Source organism: Musa acuminata, chromosome BXJ1-7 (assembly GCF_036884655.1).
Source record: "Musa acuminata AAA Group cultivar baxijiao chromosome BXJ1-7, Cavendish_Baxijiao_AAA, whole genome shotgun sequence".
NCBI lineage: Eukaryota > Viridiplantae > Streptophyta > Magnoliopsida > Zingiberales > Musaceae > Musa > Musa acuminata.
This window is the reverse complement of record NC_088333.1, coordinates 4366454-4389727: the sequence shown is the minus strand read 5'-3', so window position 1 is coordinate 4389727 and position 23274 is coordinate 4366454. Positions and strand designations below refer to the sequence as shown.

Here is a 23274-nt window from a genome sequence, read left to right as displayed (position 1 = left end):
CGCCGCAAGAGCTTCTTGATGACGTTCAAGATCTTGATCACGTAGATGGCCTGTACACCGATGGACTGTGCGGATAAGAGGATTGGATGAGTGGAGATGGGTTAATTTCATATTAACCTTAACCTCAAGTAGTTAGACCTTTTAGTATTCTAATTTTTAAATTTAAAATTTTTATATTAAATTTATATAGTTATAAAAATAAAATATTGAATCTTTGGAAGATATATATAACATGTGATAGTACCTGCATAAATAAAATAAAAATAACGATCAAAAATATAAATTTAATATTTTAATTATATATTTGTTTATTATGATTTAATTGAAACTTCTTAGTCAGGTTATTGTGGTGGTGGTGAATGGTAATACTGTTGGGAGTCCTGCGTGACTATTGTGTGTTGGGAAATAATGGGGGGCGACATCATATGCACAGCGGAAGAACAAGAAAACAAAAATCCCCGATTCCAAAAAAGATGTTCATCGTCGTGCGAAGATTAATGCGCAAAAATCCGCAAAACATAAAACTGCGTATAGAGATTGTGTTACCTAGGGAGATCGTATATCCCTGTTTCCTTGCATATCCTTAGGAGAGGGTGAAGGAGGCATATCCTTAGGAGAGGGTGAAGGAGGTCAAGCGTCCTCCTCTCTAGCGGTGATCCACACAGCAGGGTTGCGACGACGCTCCTCAAAACTCCAGGCCTACTCTGAGGTGGAGAGGGAGAGGAGAATAGAAAAGGCAAGCAAAAACTCTAGCCTATGAGGCTGTGAATCCCTCCTATTTATAGAGATCCCGTGTCAAACCCTAATGGGTCATTCCCTAGTGGGTATTGGATCTGCATCCAATGAGACAAGAGCTCCGTCGGATATCTCATATCCGAACCTCTACTCATCGCAATGCCTACCATATGTGTGTGACCCTCTAGGCTCAATATCGAGCTGGCCGTGAGTCATACTTGTCAGAACTCCTTCTAACTCAGTGAATTATTATCTCTGTAATAATTCACTCGACTCATCGACTACGGACGTACTAGGCCACTACGTCGTAGTCCCCAGACGATACAGGGGAATCCAATCCATTAGACCTATCTGTCCTCAATTACCATGTACCTATAGTCCCTCATCTATCTAATATCCCAGAGACCGTATATCGAGCATGGTGCTGTCAGACCCATACGGTTTCTACTCAAGTCTCGCTCTAATCGGATTCTCCCGGAGAACTCTTTCTCTCTCAACCCGAATGACCCTGGCCAGGGATTTGTCTGAGCAAGAACACATGGGATATTCCTCTCATGACGCCGAGAGTGGATGATCCTCTGTCGACACTCAATAGCCCTCGTAAGGTCGACTACCACTCCCAATGACCAGTTGTACTAGATCTGGGACAGCCAAACCTATAAGTCTGGTATCAAAGAGTGGAGCACTCATACAGGACATCCTTTGTGTCTCAAGTCTAAGGACCAGATACACCACTAGGACTACGGAATCGCTGTCTGACAATAAGGCATCATCAACCATCCAGCATTCCGTAAGCGGATCAATCAGTGAACTCATTCTCCAATGAGCACCTGTATTGTATCCCTAGTGTCCCTACATGAGTAGCTATGAGACCAGCTGCATCCATCATATGGACGGGTATACAGCACACCAGTCTATCCGGTTATCACAATGTCCCTCTCGAGTAACCTATGACCGGGATTATTTATGATATGTGTTTAAAGGTGAATCGATCTCATTATCGTGATCTCATCACGATCCGATTCTCATTGCACAAATCCAAGGACATCACAATATATATATGCATTTATGCAATAGTTATAAAGTGATATACGCCAAAATATAATAAGCAAAAAGATTCTGTATCAAGTCACACGTGTCATCACTCCCGTGATTGGCTTGCTAAACACCTATGACTAGCATTTTGATGGTGATCGGTGAGAATGACCCGATGAAGGATCTTGCCAATATTGATTCGAGCATTGATGATTGAGGTGGGGATGACGATCGTGATAGTAGTGGAGCTTGAGGAACTTTATATGGCTTCTTATAAGGAAGGAGGAGGAAGAAGAGAGAGAACATTGACAGGAGTTGATGCAAAGGGAGTCGAGGAAAATGACGAGGACGATGGTCGCTCTACATCGTCTTACAGTTGCATCGGTGTCGTTTTTGTATATGCATTGATGAGAGGTGAGGCAAAGACCTTGCATCCCATTGACGCAAATACAGAGTAGCGTGGTGCTAATACAGATACCTCACCTCCCGCCAACGTAGATGTAGAATGGTGTTAGAGGAGGAAGAGGAGAGAGAGTGAGCAAGTGGAGGGTGTACCGATCGACGTCCTCCACCAACTAGACCTCGGAATGTTTGGTTGAATGAGATTGTGGGAGCTTTGTTGGTTGTTGCTTGGATTGCGATTGGGTTGCTTGTCCATGGCTTCCAATCTATGCCAATTATGCAGTTGCCTCCTTTCATTGCCATCGTAATGGGTCCATGACGATGACGACATGATCGTGTGGTGAGACAGTGGATTTGGGATGAAGACTCATCGTATTTGTAGCAAGAGTAGCTACAAGTAACAAGTCGAGGTTGTCATCAGCGGCTTACTTAAGGAGGTTGGCATGATAGATACTGTAAGTTATGTGAAAAGGTGAGCCAATGTCAATACAATTCAAGTGGAAGACATAACCGCAATGAGAGAGGCGATAGAGCTTCTCATCATCCCCCAACTCGTTGAGATACACCGCACACTCAAACGCCTCCTTCATCACCAACCTTAAAGTATACTGGTATAAGGAAACTTCTTAAAGATCTTATAGCTCAGCCCCTATTGCCATTGAGATCATGTTATGCCACCTATAATATGATGATGTCATCATCCGTTACCACTACAATAGTTGGTATTATAAAAAAAATATAATTAAGATATTAAAAGTATTATTTATTTATTATTTTCGTATGATTTGATTTTTTTATTATTACGTGTTATATTTGTTTATTAATAAAATAGATAGCGATAGGATAAATAAAATTAAATATATAAAAAAAGGTAAAACGGGTAACATTTAATTAGCCGAGTGAGAGCGACGATGAGACCAGGAGAGTATCCTGAATCGAAAAGGGTAAACAGGGCCACAGCTTGAAGGGACACATGTTAGCCGTCGCTCGAGGGTCTCTGTCGTCCTTGCCCGCTCTCTGGTCTCCGTTCTCAGCCACAACCTCGAGAAGGCTGCCTAAAGATCTCGTGCTCGGAAAAATTCTCTCTTCCACATAAATTTGGACCAGCCCCCACCGCCACCCACCATGGAGGAACCCTAGCGGTTATCAGTCCCCTGGCGCCGTGGAGGTTGATGGATTGCCTCCACCATGGCGCTGGCCTTCTCCCTGCGCCATCACCCCCGGATCGCTTCCCCTCTCCGCCCCTCACTTCCTCGTCCCAGGCCCCGCCGGCTTCCCTTCTGTGTTGCCTGCGTGAGGCCCTTGGCTTCTCCGGCTCCGGGGCAGGGTGAGGCGGCTCGCGGCGGGTTGGCCTTGGTGTGGTTCAAGAATGATCTCCGCGTTGATGATCACCCTGGCCTCGTGGCCGCCGTGGCTAAGCACGAGACGGTCGTCCCGCTTTACGTCTTCGATCACCGGATTTTGTCCGGTCAGTTTCTGTCCCCTTTCTCTTACTTTTGCGGCTAACAAACTCGACATTTGATTCGTGGCCACCGACAAACCCGACACATCCGTCGACTGTTCTTGTTCAACCTTGTTTTTTTTCTTAGAAAAATGACGTTTTGTTGCACTTCTAATATTTTGACGTAATTAACAACTCAGTTGTTGTATGGATTGCGGCCAAGAGAATATTTTTTTATGTGTAACTCAGGAATCAGATTTAGCAGGTAGGAACTTCCAAGAACAAGATACATTGGATGCATAAAACCAGATGACATTTTTTCTGATTGCTAAGCAACCCGTATGTGCAGAAGAGAATCTCACAAAACTGTCATTGTAGTACTGCTCTGTGGGTCTGAGTTGAATTTTTTTTTTTTGTGAATCGGAGGTTGTTATTATGGTTGGAATGTAGATGTCAATGACAACGTTGAAATGAATTTAATTTAATTGTTCCAATAGAAAGGGTAGAACTTGGAATAGCTTGCACAACAAAAGACCGGTCAATTCATTCTTTTTATGGTGATTAATTCATGTCCAAGAGAGATAATGTGATACATGATTAAGGAGTGAGCCATGTTTAAGTTGACGAAAGGGAGAGAAATGAGATGGAATAGTTGAGAATGAGAAAGTTACAATGTATTAGGTCTAAAATAAGTTGTTTTTAAAGAAAATAGTAGAAATGGGTTGTGCAACAAACCTACCCACTTAAGATATAAGGAACTTGTTGTTTTTGTTGTTTCTTGCCAGATACCATTCCGTAGCAGGTTTTTTCGGACGTTTTCTAGGCTCAGAAGGAACCGCAATAATGACAACTGCTCTAGTTTCATTATCATCAATCTTCTCTATAATTGCATTTTATGAAGGACTTAGAGTAGTCAGTATCAGAATGAAAGCCAGGAAAGTCAGAATGGTTAAGTAGAGGGGACAGTGGGCAGGATTGCGCTGAGTAGTCTAAGAATGAATCATTATTGGAGCGATACTTCTTTGTTGGGGCGAGCTCAAACCACAATAAGGTTGTTCCTTTATGGCCTAAGTGTCAAGGGCATCAAGTATGTTAACAACCATTTTGGTTGCAGATGAGAATGTGTATGTTAACCTCCTCAAGTTCACGGTGGTGAGAGCCTCGCGCATCGGACCATCTTTATGATAATGAAACTGTAATAGGAAAATCTTGCTGATGTGCATACTTTCTTTGTGCAATTAGGTGTTGTAAATAAAGTTATTTCCAATAGAAATACTTTTGAAGTTGTTTAAAACAAAGCACCTTTGTTGTTTTAATTTGTTCAGTTTTTATATGCAGTTCTTTCTGATGAAATGAGAGAGCTACTTCTTTTCTCTGTGAAAGAACTCAAGGAGCTGCTTAAGGGTCAAGGATCTGATCTGCTTCTTGGCTTTGGAAGCACTGAAGATGTCATATTAGAACTTGTAAATAAGGTTGCTAAACAGGGATTAATGTCATGTTGTACCTCACTCTGCAAATAGATGTCATATTTGTTTTGTGTACTCTGCATGTGCAGTACTTCATCTATGCTAGCCCCCTGATTTATCTTATCCCTCAAAGTGTTTCAGGTAAAGCCGAGTCACATATATGCAGAAGAGGAGGTAGAATATAATCTTCGTAAGCTGGCCACTACTGTCGAATCATCTTTATCTGCAGTACCATTCTCATGGGGAAACCCTGAATTTATCTTTTGGAGGACTCCCTTTTATGATTTTAAGGTAGTTCAGTTTGTACTTATATTTGATTTTTATATGTTTCAGGTCTATTTTATTTCTGTAATATATCATGTTACTGCTTCATGTCTGCCCAGAATTTAAAGGAATTATCTGCATCATACCATGAGTTTACAAAACTGAAGCTGTCTATATCTCTTCCAATGCCAGCTCCGACCATACCTGTTTTGAGCATGGAGTTGAAAACTAGTATGCTTTTGAGTTCCTTAATGTCATTTTTGTCAAATGTTTGTGTATGTGTTGATGTGCGAAATGGTATTTGTTTTTCATATAATTGTGAATTTTCTTTTCAGGTGCATTACCGTCTCTTGTTGATGTAAAGAACTATCTGGATGGTGCACCTTGTCAGTCAGATGACAGCTGGATTTCTCTTAAGAAAGCTTCACCTATGTCCATATTAAAAAAGAATAGGAATCAAAATATTATGAAAACTGATCCTGCTAAAAGGGGCAAATATTATGATGAAAAGGGAAAAGAAACCTCATCGACTTTCAACGATGTGCGAAGTACAAAAATTTCAAATTCCATGTTTGTGTCACAAGAGGGGAGTCTGGTGAAAGGTGGAACAAACACTGTGTTAAATGCTCTCGCTGCTTATTTGCGATATTTAGAAGGAACAGCAAGGGATGATTGGCAAGAGTATGTAGTTGGCTTGCTTCTTTATATTTTATCCATTATCTTGGTGAAAATAGGCACTTATCATTCACCTTCTCTGGGTTTACATAGGTTACTCTAATCTCGTAGGAAATTTGTTGGGATTTACCTGATCTTACATAATCTTAAAATGTTTTCAGGCTGTCATTTTCCCATCCAACCAGGGGAATGTCATGTACATCTTTTACGTACAGCTTTTGTATTCCCAAAAGAATATATCTGAAATGTCCTGTTCACTAATGATGTCCTGGATACATGCAAGTCCTAGATATTAGGACAAATATTTATCTTGTTTGTGTCTAACTAAATTAAAAAATATGTAATTAATTGCTTGCCGATATTTGTTACATTCTGTGCATTGCTATCTTTGCTACAACTTGTGACTTACCTAATATTATCAAGCATGATCATGCACATTTTATTTTATAAGATTCAGCAGTTTTGTATTGCCTGATTCATTAAATTCAATAAGTAGGTTGCATGACAAGTTACGGAAAGCTGAAAGAAGGAAAGGAGCCTCATTCAGTGCGTTGTTTGGTTCTGCCCTTTACTTTGGAACTATATCTCGAAGGAGAGTGTACTATGAAGCTATAAAGTATGAGAAAGAACGCAATGGAGGCTTTCTATCACCATTTGGATATTCAGCACCTACAATTGCAGCAGCAGTTGATGCTGTTTGTTCCATGGAGGTAGGACCTTGGGGTTTATCAACCTAAAATGTGTGAAGTTAGTTTTTTTTTTTGTTTGTATCTGCATTTTGAGATTTGGAAAATCATATGACAACTGCAAACTACATCTTTAAGGTCAATTTGTTCGTCTGTCTAACAATGCACTGATCATGCAACAGTGGTATTCGGTTCTGGCTTTGAAAAGCCAAATATGCAATGAAGGAGTGTACCCCGTTTGGATTTGGAGATGGAAAGGTCATTTTATTCAGGTAATTTGTGAGCACAAAGTTTTATTTTTAATTTCCTATCTTGCTGCCTACTTTCCTTTATGTCAATAAAACTACACAGATCAGCACTGAATGTCCAATAAGGCATGAAAATGAAGTATCGCAGGCCAATCTCTTTAAAATAAAATGGAAATGAAGTTGGTCTGTCCTGTACGTCTGAACTGGTCCTGCCCTGAACATTTCATAGATGCTGCAAGCTTGATTTTCAACTGGAAGCCACGGAGGGTGTCAGAATAAACATATTAGTTTCAGGAGTATGTGTAAAGAAATAAATTATGGTTTTTGTTTCTTTACCCCTATTTTTTGAGTCACAGTGAAGGTTTTGCACATTAGTAGGTTTGATATTGGTTATTATGCTAATTGTTACATGGCATGTTATTTAATCAGGCCATAAAACACTTCCATGTGCATTCTCATTTACAATAATTTTGCCTTTAGTACACAGCCGTTGGCAACGAAGGACCTGCAGCTCTTCTTGTTCATGGTTTTGGAGCTTTCCTGGAGCATTTCCGTGGCAACATATCTAACATTGCTGATGGTGGACATCGGGTTTGGGCTATTTCACTGTTGGGTTTCGGGAAGTCAGAGAAACCAAATGTCATATATACTGAACTTTTGTGGGCAGAGTTGTTGAGAGATTTTATCGTTGATGTTGTGAGAGAACCTGTTCATCTCGTTGGCAACTCGTTAGGTGGTATGTCTGAGCTCATGATAGTGCAACGATCTACTGAGTGATTGTATCTAATATCAATTTTTTTTCACTTGAGTTACACTTCATTATGAATTTGTTTGGAAACTTCTTAATCCAACACTCTTTTTTTCCAGGTTATTTTGTTGCTACAGTTGCAGGTCTATGGCCTTCTCTGGTGAAGTCTTTGGTTCTTATTAACACAGCTGGTTCGATTGTTCCCACCGTTTCGTCTATTCCTTCAGTTGATGTAAAGCTGATTCAGGTTCTATATCAGTCACAATTGTGTAGTTGCATCTTTCGTAACATACTGGAGTGTTACTTTTCTTGCTCATGTCGGTTAAAACTTCACATTTTATGTTGCATTTTGTCAGATCTGGAATGCTTTGCAAGAAATTGTATAAAATATTGACTATGTACAGAATTTGTTGGAATATGATATACTGTAGTTTGAAGTTTATCATTACATTTCAACTTATCTAGTCAATATTTACTTTTTTCAGCAAATAAGTATTTAAATACTTTTAATTTAATTAATATATATATTTTTTAATGAACTCACTGATGAAAGATCCATGTAGCCAACCTCAAATAGTTATCATTATAGCTTGTTGTTGATGATGATGATATTCTGAACCAAACACAACCTTAGAAATTTGAACAAATGTCCGCTATGTCGAAAGAATTGACACCTGCTACGTTAAAAGAACCAAATGTCTTGATATGTCACAACCAATACAATCAATATGGACAAGAATCTGATAAATAAAGCCTTGTCTTTAGTGATCGCTTTATAAGCAAACCATATTGTGTATTTAGGTTTAGTAGTTTCTGTGTGTTTATCAGATGATAAAAATAACATCATCTAACCTTCAGTGTTGTTGTCATCATCTCTGTGAGAAATTTGAATTGTGAGGTTGCCAATTATGCATAAATTTGTTCTTTCAGGAAAGGAAAATATCTGGGCTTGCGTGGTTGCAGGCACAACTCCTGTTGCTGTTCCTGAGGTCAACAGCTGGCAAGTTCATTGAGAAGTGTTACCCAACTGTATGTGAACCTTAAGGATTTTCCCTTGATCTTTTTCTTGCATAAATTACATGCCATTGACATATGTGCTGTGTATTTTGTCATTCATTTGATTCAGAACATAGAGCGGGTGGACGGTTGGCTTCTTGGTGAAATTCTCAGGGCTGTATCCTCATTTATGACTTGACAATTCTGAGAATTATTACGATGGTCTAATTTCTGAACTGTTATATCTGTTCAAAAATTAATATACCACTGCTTCCTTCCACCTGTGATGAATGCAACAAAAGTATTTCTGACCTCCAATTTATTGGAGCACTGAACATAACTTACATCTTGAATATTAGATGTTGCCATAAAACTACAATTCTTATTCATCAATTTCAACTTTAGGCCATTGTTTGTACTCGAGGAATCCACATGCTAAAAGGGTCTCTTTCATTAGGTACATCATGGATTGACAGTGCCACACATTTTACAACAAAATTTTGTTTTCTTTTGTTTGTAATACTGACTTCTCATTTTTTACGCATTGCATTTTGTGCAGCTCAGACTTCAGACATGGAAATATATACATTATATTGGAGACTTAATTATGTGATATTGCTACTCATGCATAGCTATCTGTTGGTTAAGAATGGATACCTGAAATTAGGATGTGAGACATCTAAAGTTTAGATTCTTATAGGCTTTATATTTTCCTTGACCAAAATCAGTCATTTGATCCCGGTGCAGCCATTGTTCTGGAAAGTATCGTGACCTTTGATTTGTCTATTCCTCTTAATTACCTACTTGGCTCCTTTGGAAGAGAGGTATTGATTATACAAGTAAGTGCATGATAGATGAGTTGAGTTAAGAAGGCTCATGCGTGATCAGTTAATCAGCTGATGGTGCATTGTGTTCTTGACAAACCAGGGGATGAAAGACCCACTGACCAAATCCGAAGCATTCTTGTCCATGGTCAGGGAGCACTGCAACAAGGTCACAATAAGTGAATTGGATGCAGGTAACTGGTTCAACCCTTTCTGAAGCAAAATCAGATCTAGACATAATTTCTGTTTGTCTAAAATTGGAAGGATGAGATCTTAAAGCCTTGTTCATTCAGATGATGATGATATATATTTTTTAGTTTAGTTGGATGGCAGTCCTATTCCGATATACACTCACTGTTTGATAATGTTGTTTCAGGTCACTGCCCCCATGATGAGGTGCCACAGAAAGTGAATTCAACATTAAGAGAATGGATAACCAGAGTTGAAAGCAGTCTACACATCTTGGAGAGAGCTTAATCTTCTGTACTGAACATTCCTACACAGTTAACTCTCTTTTTCTTCCGAGAAACTCAAGAGAAAGAAAAATATATATATCACCTTTTACAGTAGAAAGCCCTCCTATTTGAAAATGAACAGAGTTTGGCAACAGGTGCCTCTGCTCATCCAACTTCATCTAATTGAGGCGTTCCGATTTCCACGGTATTCCTTTTTAATAATATTATTTCACGATATTTGGATTTGATTATGAACATGCTGGTGATTCCGTTTCTGTATCAGTTCAAATGCAACCTTGCATACAACCTTGGTAACTGGATTTGATTATGAACATGCTGGTGATTCCGTTTCTGTATCAGTTCAAATGCAACCTTGCATACAACCTTGGTATCTGGATTTGATTATGAACATGCTGGTGATTCCGCTTCTGTATCAGTTCAAATGCAACCTTGCATACAACCTTGATATCTAGATTTGATTATGAACTCGCTGGTGATTCCTCTTCTGTATCAGTTCAAATGCAACCTCGCATACAACCTCGATATCTGGATTTGATTATGAACATGCTGGTGATTCCGCTTCTGTATCAGTTCAAATGCAACCTTGCATACAACCTTGATATCTGGATTTGATTATGAACTCGCTGGTGATTCCTCTTCTGTATCAGTTCAAATGCAACCTTGCTGAGGACCGGCCTCGGACGGAGAATTAATATCCAACCAAGCATCCGGCTTCTTATTCCCGCATGAAATGTAGATGTGACCGTCTTCTAAGGTTGTAGAAAGCTAATTTTACAGACTACATTAAGCTGCCAATTGCAAACCACGTAACCAAATAAATATCACGAAATGAATCCATTCGGCATCCAACATTCCTTGTAACATTTCTTTCGTTCCAAAATCTGTGTAACCAGTAATTTTCTGTTGCTAAAATACCGAAAAGAAGCAGAAGTACTTGAGCTCATGAACGCTTGTGATACATAAAAATCTTTCCTCACTTCAGCCACATCGCATGTTGTTTACAGAAAATGAATAAGGAAAAAAATCCGGTTACACAAGAAGAGAGAGAGAGAGAGAGAGAGAGAGAGAGAGAGATGGGACTTTAATGTGATGTCAGAAACATGCAGAAATGTTGAGCTCTCTGCGCATCACTTATGCTAAGATTGATATTTTGAGAAATTTTTTAATACGATCCGAATGGCCGAAGTATGATTTTTTTTTTTCAGGAAAAAGAGCTCATTGGCATAGCATCGGTGATTATCTTTTATAAGGAGACAACTTATAACCATTCTAACGTTCCCCTTTTAGTGTTTTGTTTATACGAGAGATATGAGGAAGACGGTCTTAAATAGTCCGTCTTGGTAAATGGGAGGGGAGTGACATAGACCTTTTTTCCTTCCACAATATCTTTCACCTGACGCTTATATATCGAATAATAGTTGATTATTAATATATTTCTTATCAATTATTCCTCCCAAGACATGCTTCAAAGCTCTTATCGAGGGGCTCAGAGTCTCATGTTTAATTTATCTGATAAACCTATTGCCAACTTGCTTCTTCGTGGCATTCACAAGATAGATGTTGATCGAGCAGTGGTGACCGAGGTGGCTCTAAGACGAAAGCGTTGAACTCTCGAGGTGTCACTAACTGCCCAACACTTTCGTCTTAGAGCCACCTCGATCACCACCTCATATACTCTATGACATAACACCAAGGATTACCTTTTATACCTAGTCTTGAAGGAAACAATTAATAATCACTCCAACATCCTTCTCTTAACATTTTATCCATTTGAGTGACAGGAGAGAGATAACCTTGAACAATCTACCTTAAACTTTTGTCCATGCAAAGAGATAAAACGGAAGGCGACTTGAACCATTTTTTTTCCATGATAATTTTCACGTGAAGCTTATATGTCAAATGATAATTGACTGTTAATATATTTTCTATAATCAATAAATTAAAGTACACAACAAACAATTGATTCAATGGTCACAGAAAAGGAAAACTTCTGTATAATCCAAGCTGATTGTTGAATGCAGGAAAGGAAATGGAGTTTTGGTTTCCAAGCTGTCTTCCGATTGGCGCTAGTTATTGAATCTCAACCCATTACAAGGAACCTTGTTTCCCATGGCTCGCATTCCCGGTGAAGCTTAGAACCCTATTTCGAACTGACCTGCAGCCTTGCCCGACGGGCACAGTCCGCAAAGCTTTTCACCACTTGTGCACATTTCAGAGGATTCGAGGCATGTTCCTTGTAACAGTTCAGGCAAGCATCTCTCTCAGCAGTACAGGAAATGGAGGAATTTTGGTGGGGCAACTTGAACTCCTTGTCCCGGAGCTCCTTTGCTCTCTGAGTGAGCTCCTGATTCATCTTGTCTTGATGCTTTTCCAGTTTCTCCACTGTTCTTTGGCTCTCCCGAAGGACAGAACGGATAGCTTCCAACTCTGAGATTGTAACTGGGTCTGGAGGGGGCACCGGCATGAACAGGGGAGGCTGGAGGGGCCATCCCCCGCTCGGGCTGCTTTTCTGTGTGCTGGGAACTGGCTTGACATTGTTCTGAGGCTGATGCGGTTCCTTTGAAATCTTCGGCTTGGGTTTCTTGGTTTTCTTCTTCGCTTTGTCATTACCACCAGCTAGTTGATTGATCAAGTCCGAGCTTATCTTTATCGTATATGAATCCACCATTTCTGCATGCAACAGAATATTCCATTCTTATGAGTCATATTCAACTCAAAATTAGTGCTACATGGGCACTCTGAAGAATGCATGCAAGGTCAGTTGTAGATAACCGGCACCATAGCAAGCATCAGAAGCCCATACTAGGCTAATAACATAACCTCACAATTTGTAATGCTATATAACAAGCAAAATGTTACAATAAATATTCTAATATTAAGTGTTCTGCAAACAAATTTGTACTTTTTAACATATATTACACAACAAAAATGAAAAACTACAACCTAAACAGAATTGTTAGAAAAAAAGGACAGATCTGGTGCACAAGACCCTCTCCGATACTAAGTGTGGGAAACATTGATGTCCATGATCTTATCGCTACAAGCAGAAAAGATGTTTCCACAACTTGCTAGTCACCCAAGTTAGAACGGAACACAACTTTACCATGGCATCAAGATTGTTTCAATATCTCTCTTGTTTACACCACGAGATACCCCAAAGGTCTGGTGAAGCAGTAAGGTCATAAAATAGCACTAACGAGGGAAGCAGAGACCACGGATGATCTGCAAAGATTATTTGGCACAAATCCAGTAGAAACTCTGATGTTTTCCAACTAGCAGTATAGAATAATAAGAAAACAGATGAAAAGAGGATGAAAATAAATTGCTTGCACCACGTGGATTTCGTCCCCACCCAACACTTCTAATTGGGTACGTACGGATTCCTAATCCTAAAGGAATAGACCTTTAATTTCTGCAAGGATTCCTGGGCAAATTATCAGCTAGTTCGTGGAGAAGAATATTAGAAATGACCAAACGTTGATCAAAGAAATCATGATGTGGGATTAGTAAACACAACTTTGGCAATCGTTGTCTTATCACGCAAAAGAACTACAAGTACAAATGCACTTTGTTCTTCCTGAATCTTCATATTTATCTCCTTACGCATCTTCCTGAATTTCTTTGGTTTGTTTAGGATTTGATCGGATGAACAACGAAGGGTGGTGACAAAATTAGGTTCAGGTCTAGTTCAAGTAGGATGACATTTGGACATACTGCATAACAGATAGACCCAAGACATCAAAGCTTGTCTGAAACCTAATCTGATTCTTTCTTTGGACAATTCAAGCCATACCCGATCGACCTAAATTCTTGCTGGACATGCAAACATACAAAACTAGTCTATACATTCATATGTAAAATTTGACATACAAGAGACCGGTAACATGTGTTCGTTTCTTCATCTGTTCTTCTACATTAAGCAATATTCTCAATTTAGTCGGTTGGTCAAAAGACAAATCCATCACGCACTTTTGTTGTCACAGAATACGCTGCTAGCCCTATTTATACAGGACAAATGGATACAGCAGCAAGACATTTCCTGGATCTGGACCCTAGAAATCGTCCATCTTGGTTCATTTCAACCACAGGAATCTCGTTTTCCTGTTTTACATGGTATGTGACAAGCACTCATCCAACAACTTCCGTTTACATCATCAATCAACCAAATAAACCTCAAATATCCCACTGAAATCCAAACGAAACGAGCCCTAATTCATCCCTACTGGGTCTCACAGTTGGCAATAATAGAATAGCACTACCGATTACCAATCCCTCGGCTTACGGCTTGGATTGCACACGGCAAAGCTTTGAAGACGATGCTCGAGCAATTTATAGAGATGGGGCACCACGGACTGCAGTCAAAAGGGGAGAATAGAGTGAAATCCATCATGTATTCTACTCTCATCAAATATAGTCTAGTGTTCGGGACCAGCCTTCACGTCTTCTATTCCATCGGCCATCTCTAGGATTCGGAAGATTCGCGTTGAAGAACAAAAAAGAGAGGAATTCTAGGGTTATCACTCATCACCGCCATGGAAAAAGCAGTCATAATCATCGGATCAAGAATCATAGTAGTAGTAGTAGTAGTAAACAGGACTCTTGAGCAAAATCTGACATCCGCATTCCCCGAGTCCCAATAAAAAACCACCCCAAGGGGGTCAATTTGCAACGACCAAGCCGACCGAAGCCATCAAGAAATCGAGCGCGCAGGGAAATAGAGAGGGAGTTACCTCCGGGCGAGCTCTCGCTGGGGAGGAAGCAAGAGGGACTCGAGAGAGCGGAGGCGGCGAGACGAAAGCTGGGTCTTCCTCGAGGCCAGCGAGGGAGACGCCGCCGGATCGAACGGCACTTCGCCAAGGGAATGTATTCGTACGCACACGCCACGTTCCGCCCCAAAAGTTTCGTCGACGTCGTCACCTCCTTTCACGAACCCCATCCATCTCCGCCTCATCCGTGGCCCCCACACAAGCAGACTCGTGATGTGGTGGGTCTTGTCACCGACGAAACGAGCGCTTCGTGAACTCAGCGCGTGTACACTGAAGACTGGCCCTTCAGTGGGCCGAAGCCTGCTTAGGTTGGCAGCCCAATTAAGCATAGTTGAGCCCACATCCAATCATGGACGGGTTATGTAAATCAATTTACAGTGCTTAAATTCAGCATGATATCAGAATTTAGGGTTTCATCAAAAATCTAAAAAGGGAATTCTGATTTTGTTTAAGCTTATCAAAGATTAAACCAAAGCCGAAATGAGAATTATACTATGGTTTGGAAGAAAAAGAAAAACCCTATGAGAATTATCAATCGATAGAGAATATATTGGGTAAAACTCATCCTGCTAATGCAACCAGACAGAGGAAGAGATACATTTCAATACCTTTCTATGCTTGCAGAGGGTCACTGTTTCTCTAATATCTTCTATATTTCATCACTCTCAGCTAGACATTGTTGTATCTATAAGCTTATCAAGTCAGATAGTTGGAGACTGAGCTTTGAGCTTGCAGAGGGTCACTGTTTCTCTAATATCTTTTATATTTCATCACTCTCAGCTACACATTGTTGTATCTATAAGCTTATCAAGTCAGATAGTGGCTTATCAAGTCAGATAGTTGGAGACTGAACTTTGAGCTTGCAGAGGGTCACTGTTTCTCTAATATCTTTTATATTTCATCACTCTCAGCTAGACATTGTTGTATCTATAAACTTATCAAGTCAGATAGTTGGAGACTGAGCTTTGAGCTTGCCTGATCATGGCTTCTACTTTAGAATTGACATACCACTGAACCTATAGACCAAGAACTAGTTCTAGCCAGTTTTTTTTTTTGGACCAGCTCAGAATTAAAAACACTGAATGCTGATATGTGTAGTTTATATATGATAAACATAATTTCTGGCTCACAAAGTCTGCTGGTAGAAAGATAATATTATTCTTTGTTTGCTAGTACTTTTTATCAATATACAGGAGGTCAGTCTACAGGATAAGCATTGAATCATTCTGACATTAGTATCCCTTTATTTTATTTTTGGTATAGAAAAATATGTATGCATATCATTTTCCTAAGATCATGACTTTATTATTATTATTATTTTGTTCTTGCTTCCTTCTTTCTAAGACATATCAGAAAAGTCTCCTGAGAACTGGTGTCTTAAAAGATCATGGCTAAAAGGGTGTGATATATACATTATTAATAATCATAATTATATATATTAGGTTAATTAGTATTCATATGTAAGATCAACAATTTTGGAAAAAAGAATTGCTCTTACATGACTTTGAACTTCAAATGCTGGGAGGAGAAGAGTACACATCTTTCTAAAATAATTGCAAATCATTTTATTTTGACTTCTTGGGTGATTCATCAAATCAAATATCACATAGGATTCAACAACCAGACTTGTTCTATCTGTATCTTCCTTCTGAAACTGATGTGCTTCCACCAAACCTGAAAGTTCAGTGACAGATGACCTAATGCAGAACTTTTTCCTGGCTGCTTACTTGCTCTTGGCTTCTTGTTGCTGTCCTTTGAGAGTAGAAGTGTTTCGCACGTGCAAGCAATTCCAGAGTTGCTTGTTACACTCCATTACCATTGTTGATGGTGATCCACCTCTGCTTGATGAGCAGTTCAACAAAGATTCTCTTGCCTGGAATTAGTTGAGAGGAACACATAAAAACATACTAATCAGATTAAATAGCTTTTTTTTATTTTTTTATTTTTTATATAATTATCAATCAATAAAATGAAAGTTTATTTATGATCAAATTCTTTAAAAGATGATGAGGAACTTTTTCTTGTCTATAAATAGATAAAAAATTATAAATATTTAAAAAGAGAAAAAAATACGAAGATGAGTTTAATTCTTCTTCTAAATCAATATTATACAGGGGAAGACGAATCTAATTTTTTTTCTAGATCGATATCACTCACATTACGCTCATAGATTATACAAATCTAAACTTTAATTTATGATTATCATAATTTTAATATTTATACTGTACATACCGAAATATATTAAAAAAGAAGTAAGTCAGTTCACAGCTTTAGTATTGGTGAAGTTTACCAGAATAGTCTGACATTATAAAATAAATAAAACTTATAAAATAAGCTTTTACATCGGTCTGATAATGAAATATTATCTATGATGCACATATAATTAGCCACATATGTATTTATTCATTAATCAAATTATTAACAAAAGAGTCACGATTTTATGTACATGATTCTTCTTGCACGTAAAGAGGGAAGAAAAGAAGAAACATAGGGTGAAGGAAGGCTTCATGGAGATCCAGCTTCTACTTTGCAGGAATCGAGGAATCCATCCTTGCTTCCCCAACCAAGCTTACTACGGATCGATAGGTAATCCACAGTTGTGACAGTACACTTGTTGTGCTTCGTCGTCTACCTTCTCGGGTAGCCTTGTGCGCTGATGGATCTCTCTCCATCCAAATTCTCCAAGTCCTGGATGTCCAGCAGCCACTCGGAGCTTCCTTCTTCCTCCCACGGCATTCGTCCGGCAATGACGCTGCCGTAGTTGTTGCCATCGTCGTCACTCGAGAGCTGCCACAGTTCATCCAAAAGCACCGGCGTGCTGTCTTCCCACAGGCAGCTCATCAAAGGGTCCGTGCCGCCATCGATGGAGCTTGCTTCCGCTGGGCTCCTGTTGTCCGAGGACGGTATTTGGCCTTCGTTTCCTTGTGACTGTAACTGGTCGTCGGACTTGTCCGTGGTCACGGTGGACGGCGAGGCCTCGGGGCTCGCCTGCCGATGGAGCGGACGATGAGTGACGGGATCGATGCCCATCTTGAGAAGCTTCTTCTTGATGTGAGTGTTCCACAGGTTCTTGATCTCGTTGTCTGTTCTTCCCGGTAACATTGCAGCGATCTTAGACCACCTGAAAAAGAGAAATGACAACATCATAAAACATCTCTCCCTTCCGATGAACTTCTTGTTTTCAATTTGATCCCACTACGTGAGATTTCAGAATTAATGTACATGAGAAAGTATATTCTCTAGTATCAGAATTAGTCAATCTGAATAATATGGACACAGGTATCATAGATTCTTTCATCGACACAATAGATTCGTTGTTCGAGCATTTCCAATCCATGTTTCCTATCTAATTAAGCAGGGCAACTACGCGTGCTGTGTGTGTCTTGCTTGTTCCATGCAATCAACTACGACGACTTCAGACCACTTGTGAAGAAGAGGAGAGAGTACCTGTTCCCCAAGCGGGCATGGAAGTCGATGACCAGCCGCTCCTCCGCCTCGCTGAGCAGCCCCCTCTTAAGGTCCGGCCGCAGGTAGTTCGTCCACCGGAGCCGGCAGCTCTTGCCGCACCGCAGCAGCCCCGCGAGCTTGGGGACCGCGCGCCAGCAGCAATGGCCGTTGGCGAGGATAAAGTTGATGAGCTTGTTGTCCTCCTCCGCCGACCACGGGCCCTTCTTCACTCCGAGCTTGTCGCAGCACGGCCGTCGCCCCATTCCCTCGTCAAAAGCTCCGGAACTACCCTCCCCCATCCACCACACATCTTGCATTTAAAGCGCCTGCCACCTTCCTCTCCATGCATACAAGCCATCCCCATTGAAAGCAGCCCGGCAACTGCAACAATCTGACCGGTGTTGCCTCTGCTCTGGTGTGACAGTGACGGCTGCCGATATGCTAACCTGAAGGACTTCGAAGCCTCAAACTCCTCCATTCTACAGGAGAAGCTCTCGATCGCGATCTTACTTCAACATTTCATCACCAATGTCGTCATCCCCCACGTAGTGAAAGGAGGGATCTCACCTAATGCCTCATAAGAACATGCGTAAGCATTGCGTCGAGGCTACCACGCACCACAGATCAGCGAACAAGCATGTTGAGTAGCACATCAGATACAATGTCATGGAACTCAGGAAATATATATTGGTTGATCCTACATAATGTGGGTTTCCAGATTTCTGATTCTAAAATGCACGATGGCTCTCTGGAAGACTCTAAAGGTCTGAATTCCCTAATTTCTTACATCTCTCTCAGTGAAGAGACTGCTTAGCTTTAGTTGGCTCTTATATTTGGAGTTTCACTCTCCATAATTCCCACAAAAATATGAGAAGATAGAAAAGGACTGTCTAATGCATGAGCATCCATAAATACAGAACCTGAAAAGGGTCAATGTACACAATTTTCACAAAGAATGATAGTTTCTTGATTTAACTCTATGCAATTCTTACTTAAGCAGGTGCCAAATCTCACTAAGATCTAAGAATCCATGTACTCCATAGAAACCTTGACAAAATTTCTTCATTCTTCCTCCAGACCTTATTTCCTAAGATTTTACAAGAAATCTAGTGCTGATCTTACAAAGTTTCCAAATCTAGACTGATGTATAAACTGCAGGAGATCATACAGTCCTTGACTTTTTTTTTTTTTTTTTAATATGAGAATAATTAACATCATTTCTTTTAAGCTTTATGTCCTTTGGGATGTGATTTCAAAAGAGAAATTTTTGTTGCCTTTAAAACTTTCATTTGGAGGTTTATTGAGGTTTCGGGAGATGAATGATTACATAAATGAAAGATAACTGGACGAGGATAAAAATGTAGAACCATTTGGAATTATATCATTCTCCCACATGAATATAAAATGATGGATGTACAAGTAATTTCAAGTAAATATGAATAGACGGAAGGATTAGTACACACTAAACTAAGGATTAAAAAACAAACAACAAATATGAGTGATTTTTATACAAATAACAAAAAGGACCAATACATGGAAAGATCAATGTTCAAGAACACACCTAAAATGCATCATTTTCATGGAAGAAATATACCCGATGTCAGTGACTTCAAAAAATAACACAGAGGAACCTCAAATATCAGAAGATTAAGCTGTTAAAATAAAAGATGCATAGCATTGTGGTATCTTAGTAGGTAGGATTGAATGACTTGTGGAGCTGCAGATCATACTCTCCAAGAAGGCATTCTGAATGAAGCATAAGATAGATGCATGTGCCCAACCTCACCAACCATCACCTCAGATGGTTGCCGGTGCTTCGAGGGCACAAATTGCAACATTGAATGTGAAATTTTGTTTATCAATCAAGATCGAGTCAATTTCCACATGAAACTAGTCTAATGCATGCAATTATAGAATGAAGAACAAAACATATTGATATTATTCTTTCCCCCCAAAAAAGAAGACAATAATTCCAAGAAATGCAGACAAGTATAATTCATCATCTCCAGCTATGCTACCGAGCACAGAAGTTTGTGGTGTCATTACGTGTACATTCCTTAGAGGGAAAGCAATAACACTAACCACTACCATTCTGATTTTACATAAGGCAGTTATTTCTAACCCGTAAAGTTTTGTTATGGCATCAGATTGCTTAGATGCAGGCACCAAATGTATGTACAAGACTGTGCAATTAGAGATGACAAGGAGATAACCTGACTGCAAAATGAAGGGCAAGTTAAATATGCTGGCATATGTCATATTATTGATCAAGATACTAACTAGATTCTATTACCACCGTATTCCTCACTTAATATAGTGGAGTGTGAATTGGTTCACAGCAAAAAAAATATAAGCCAAAGGGACAGTAGAGCTTACTTGGTGACAATCCTTGGTCATGCAATCGGATGCATAACTTAACCAGCTAGAATGATTAATCAGTTTCGATCATGCTTTGGATAGGCATCAATTAATCTAAAAGAACAATGACAGCAAGGTGGACTATGAGTCCATGATGTAATTCTAATCTCATGAATCAGATTGTTTTCCTCTTCTAACATGTCCAATAAACTCAAATCAAGACGTACAATGCATCAAACAATATCATCAGTCCTGAGTATGTTTATGACTCATCAATCAACCATATGTGATGCATAATAAAGATTTGATCTGTGAAATCCATCTGAGCAGTAATTTTCTTGGAGGAAGGCTTCTTTTTTACGCTATAAAACTTTGGCAACTAAGAAAACAGTACTCGTGAACAGACAACTATTACTGCTACTAACAGATAAGATTCAAATCGTATCAGAACACTTCACGAATAGACAATAACTACTTCTACTACTACTGATTTCTAAAGCAGGAATTTACCTAATTAATCCAACCCATTTAAGCCATTAGGAGAACAAATCATTCACAAACACTGATCAATACAAATGCCCCCACAAATCTGCTGTGACAAGAGGGGGAATTGAAAATTAAGTACCTCAATAAGCAATCTTGATATCAATTAAACCGATAAATACATCAAAGAATTCGAATTTTATCGAAGGAAAAGAACCAACCGAACCATAATTTGGGCGCGCTACCGACAGCATCAACTGCGCCTCAAGAAAGCCGACACCATAATGCAGAAGAAGACGGCAGGGCTCCGCGTCGGTTTGCGAACCGGGAGGCTAGCGATGCCCCGCCGTGGAATTATGGAACCCCTGCGCTCCCCATCGGATTCCCGCACCGCGTCCACACCGTTCTTCTCTCGATTCAAATTGGGGACGGAAGCGGGTCGGGTTTTTTTGAGCATACCCGTTTACCCGATCCGCTTGTCATATGAAATATCCATCGAATCGGGTCGAACACGCTCGACCGCTTGAGGTTGTCGAAAGCCGAGCCGTGCTGGCGTTCGATCACATACGTAGCCTTCTTCATCCGGGACCAAAAGGGTGCAGGTTTAGCCGGATTTGGTGGATCACCTCCTGCAAGGGAAGGCAGGAGCCGTACTCTGCTGTTCCCTGCCTTTTTCCCTTCCTCTCTTCGTTAACCAGCAAGGAATCCCATGCTCCTTACGACCCGGAGAAGATCTAGTTTGCGGATAAACTTGTCATTGCTGAACTTACGAAGCTCTTAGAACTCGAGCACATGTACCAGCATAACAATCCCAGAGCAACAATTTCATCACCCCATGGTTCATGTTAAGTTGCAGAGATCCAACAGCAAGAGAGCTTGATAAAGACGTACGAAGTCATGGTGAAGAAGTTTCAGTCCCAGATTCAGAGTAGGGAAGGTGAGATTCGGCATTGGCAGAGAAGAAGCTGAAGCTTGAGAAGAAACTGAAGCGGCGAGGCATGCTGTCAAAAGATCGACATGTCTCGGAACTCTGCTTCTTCTCAACCGAATCAAGCCCAGATGTTTTCTCTTCTGCAGCATGCTTAGCTTAAAAATCCATCAACAAAGCTACTGATTTGCATGCTGCAAGCGGCAAGGTGGGATTTGGATGCAGCATCAAACTCAGTTGAACCTGCAGTTGTGTATGGAAGATGGTCTCATAAGAAGTATGCATTCGAGTCATACATATGCCAAAAAATTTTCAGTGGGTTTTAAGAAGAATGCTTGTGTGTCAAAATTGAAGATTGTGTGTTCTCTACTGAGGTCTTCTTCGATCAGTTTCTGGCTGGTGGAGCGATGGATCCAATGGACATGGTGAGCCAAAACCCTGATTCACATTTCAGACAATCTAGTAGGAGCAAGTACTGGTTGATCATTCATCCGGAGGTGGAAGGTTGTGTCTTTGGGAATTTGGTTGTGGTGAGTGGTGAGCACCCAAGAACACACTTCTACCAGGCTTTCCTGAGGCTGACCAAGATCCATCTGGCTACTGCAGAGGCTTGCACACTCTTTCCATCCTGCAGCTGAAGTTTTCCAGGTGATCAAAGGCACTGAATTCACAGATGATTGTATGGAAAGTGTGGTGAAAAATGCAGCCATAGATGCATCAGACCAAAACCCTGAGGTGTGGGGCTCATGGTTATGCCAGGTTTTGTGACTGGGGACAGTGTGAAGTATCCTGAATGAGCTCAGTCCATGATTTGATGTGTAGGAAGACTAGTGATGCTGCTGCTGGTTGTTCTGGAAACCATTGTGTCATGTTGCTGAAGAATTCAATCTATCTGTAAATCCAAATGAAGCCATCAATTTAAAAGTTTTTCCTTGTGTCTGATGTCTATGTGAAAACACATGGGTCAAACCTCCAAAAATAAATGTTTAAGAAGTTTACATCTGAGAATGAATGGCAACTTGATTAGTGTTGAATTGGATCTCTCAAAACAGAGAATATGGCAATTTTTATTAGTATATTTTCATCTTCCAAGCATGATATCTAAATATAATGATTTCCATGTTAGTGTTTATTAGTATTTGCATCAAGATATTAATCAACATTTTATTTATATATTCAATATTAAATAAGTTTCATGATGATATTATAACAAAAAATAAACACTAACCTAACATGACAACATAAAATGGTGTTTCTAAGTAAACTTGGTTATCATGCTCCAACCTAAATTTTGTT

At 39.9% G+C, this 23274-nt stretch overlaps 3 protein-coding genes and 1 pseudogene across 6 annotated transcripts; 2 read left to right on the top strand and 2 right to left on the bottom strand.

The window, feature by feature from the left end:
* Nucleotides 1-3159: 3159 nt before the first annotated feature.
* On the top strand, nucleotides 3160-10857 carry LOC103990526 (uncharacterized). 4 transcript variants are annotated; one of them, XR_010514909.1, is made up of 15 exons: nucleotides 3162-3640; nucleotides 4952-5085; nucleotides 5221-5370; nucleotides 5463-5574; nucleotides 5679-6024; nucleotides 6515-6728; nucleotides 6887-6976; nucleotides 7433-7688; nucleotides 7820-7947; nucleotides 8631-8729; nucleotides 8827-8874; nucleotides 9425-9535; nucleotides 9624-9714; nucleotides 9897-10180; nucleotides 10336-10857. XR_010514909.1 is itself a non-coding variant. In XM_065191041.1 (14 exons), exons 1-14 carry the CDS (start codon nucleotides 3361-3363, stop codon nucleotides 9995-9997), a joined length of 2145 nt encoding a protein of 714 aa, XP_065047113.1. In that variant the 5' UTR covers nucleotides 3160-3360; the 3' UTR covers nucleotides 9998-10358. The 4 variants fall into 4 exon arrangements, 2 of the variants coding, with proteins under 2 accessions (XP_065047113.1, XP_009407975.2); XR_001979196.2 differs by having other exon boundaries at nucleotides 10259-10358; XM_065191041.1 differs by having other exon boundaries at nucleotides 3160-3640; nucleotides 9425-9520; nucleotides 9897-10358.
* Nucleotides 10858-11891: 1034 nt separating this feature from the next.
* On the bottom strand, nucleotides 11892-14908 carry LOC135678344 (uncharacterized). The gene is made up of 2 exons (XM_065191039.1): nucleotides 14727-14908; nucleotides 11892-12666 (listed from the first exon to the last, which is right to left on the bottom strand). The coding sequence occupies exon 2, from the start codon at nucleotides 12662-12664 to the stop codon at nucleotides 12137-12139; it is 528 nt and encodes a 175-aa protein (XP_065047111.1). The 5' UTR covers nucleotides 12665-12666; nucleotides 14727-14908; the 3' UTR covers nucleotides 11892-12136.
* A 2226-nt stretch (nucleotides 14909-17134) lies between these two features.
* On the bottom strand, nucleotides 17135-21433 carry LOC135678343 (MYB-like transcription factor ODO1). Its single transcript, XM_065191038.1, has 2 exons — nucleotides 18210-21433; nucleotides 17135-17883 (listed from the first exon to the last, which is right to left on the bottom strand). The coding sequence occupies exons 1-2, from the start codon at nucleotides 18524-18526 to the stop codon at nucleotides 17391-17393; spliced, it is 810 nt and encodes a 269-aa protein (XP_065047110.1). The 5' UTR covers nucleotides 18527-21433; the 3' UTR covers nucleotides 17135-17390.
* Nucleotides 21434-21533: 100 nt separating this feature from the next.
* On the top strand, nucleotides 21534-23012 carry LOC135680099 (protein GRAVITROPIC IN THE LIGHT 1-like; annotated as a pseudogene).
* Nucleotides 23013-23274: the final 262 nt, after the last annotated feature.

Coding starts and splice junctions, on each gene's coding strand:
- LOC135678344 (XM_065191039.1), bottom strand. CDS start 12,664: ATGGTGGATTCATATACGATAAAGATAAGCTCGGACTTGATCAATCAA.
- LOC135678343 (XM_065191038.1), bottom strand. CDS start 18,526: ATGCAAGATGTGTGGTGGATGGGGGAGGGTAGTTCCGGAGCTTTTGAC. Junction 17,884..18,209: donor CATGCCCGCTTGGGGAACAG/GTACTCTCTCCT, acceptor TCTCTTTTTCAG/GTGGTCTAAGATCGCTGCAA.
- LOC103990526 (XM_009409700.3), top strand. CDS start 3,361: ATGGCGCTGGCCTTCTCCCTGCGCCATCACCCCCGGATCGCTTCCCCT. Junction 6,729..6,886: donor ATGCTGTTTGTTCCATGGAG/GTAGGACCTTGG, acceptor ATCATGCAACAG/TGGTATTCGGTTCTGGCTTT. Junction 7,948..8,630: donor TTGATGTAAAGCTGATTCAG/GTTCTATATCAG, acceptor TTGTTCTTTCAG/GAAAGGAAAATATCTGGGCT.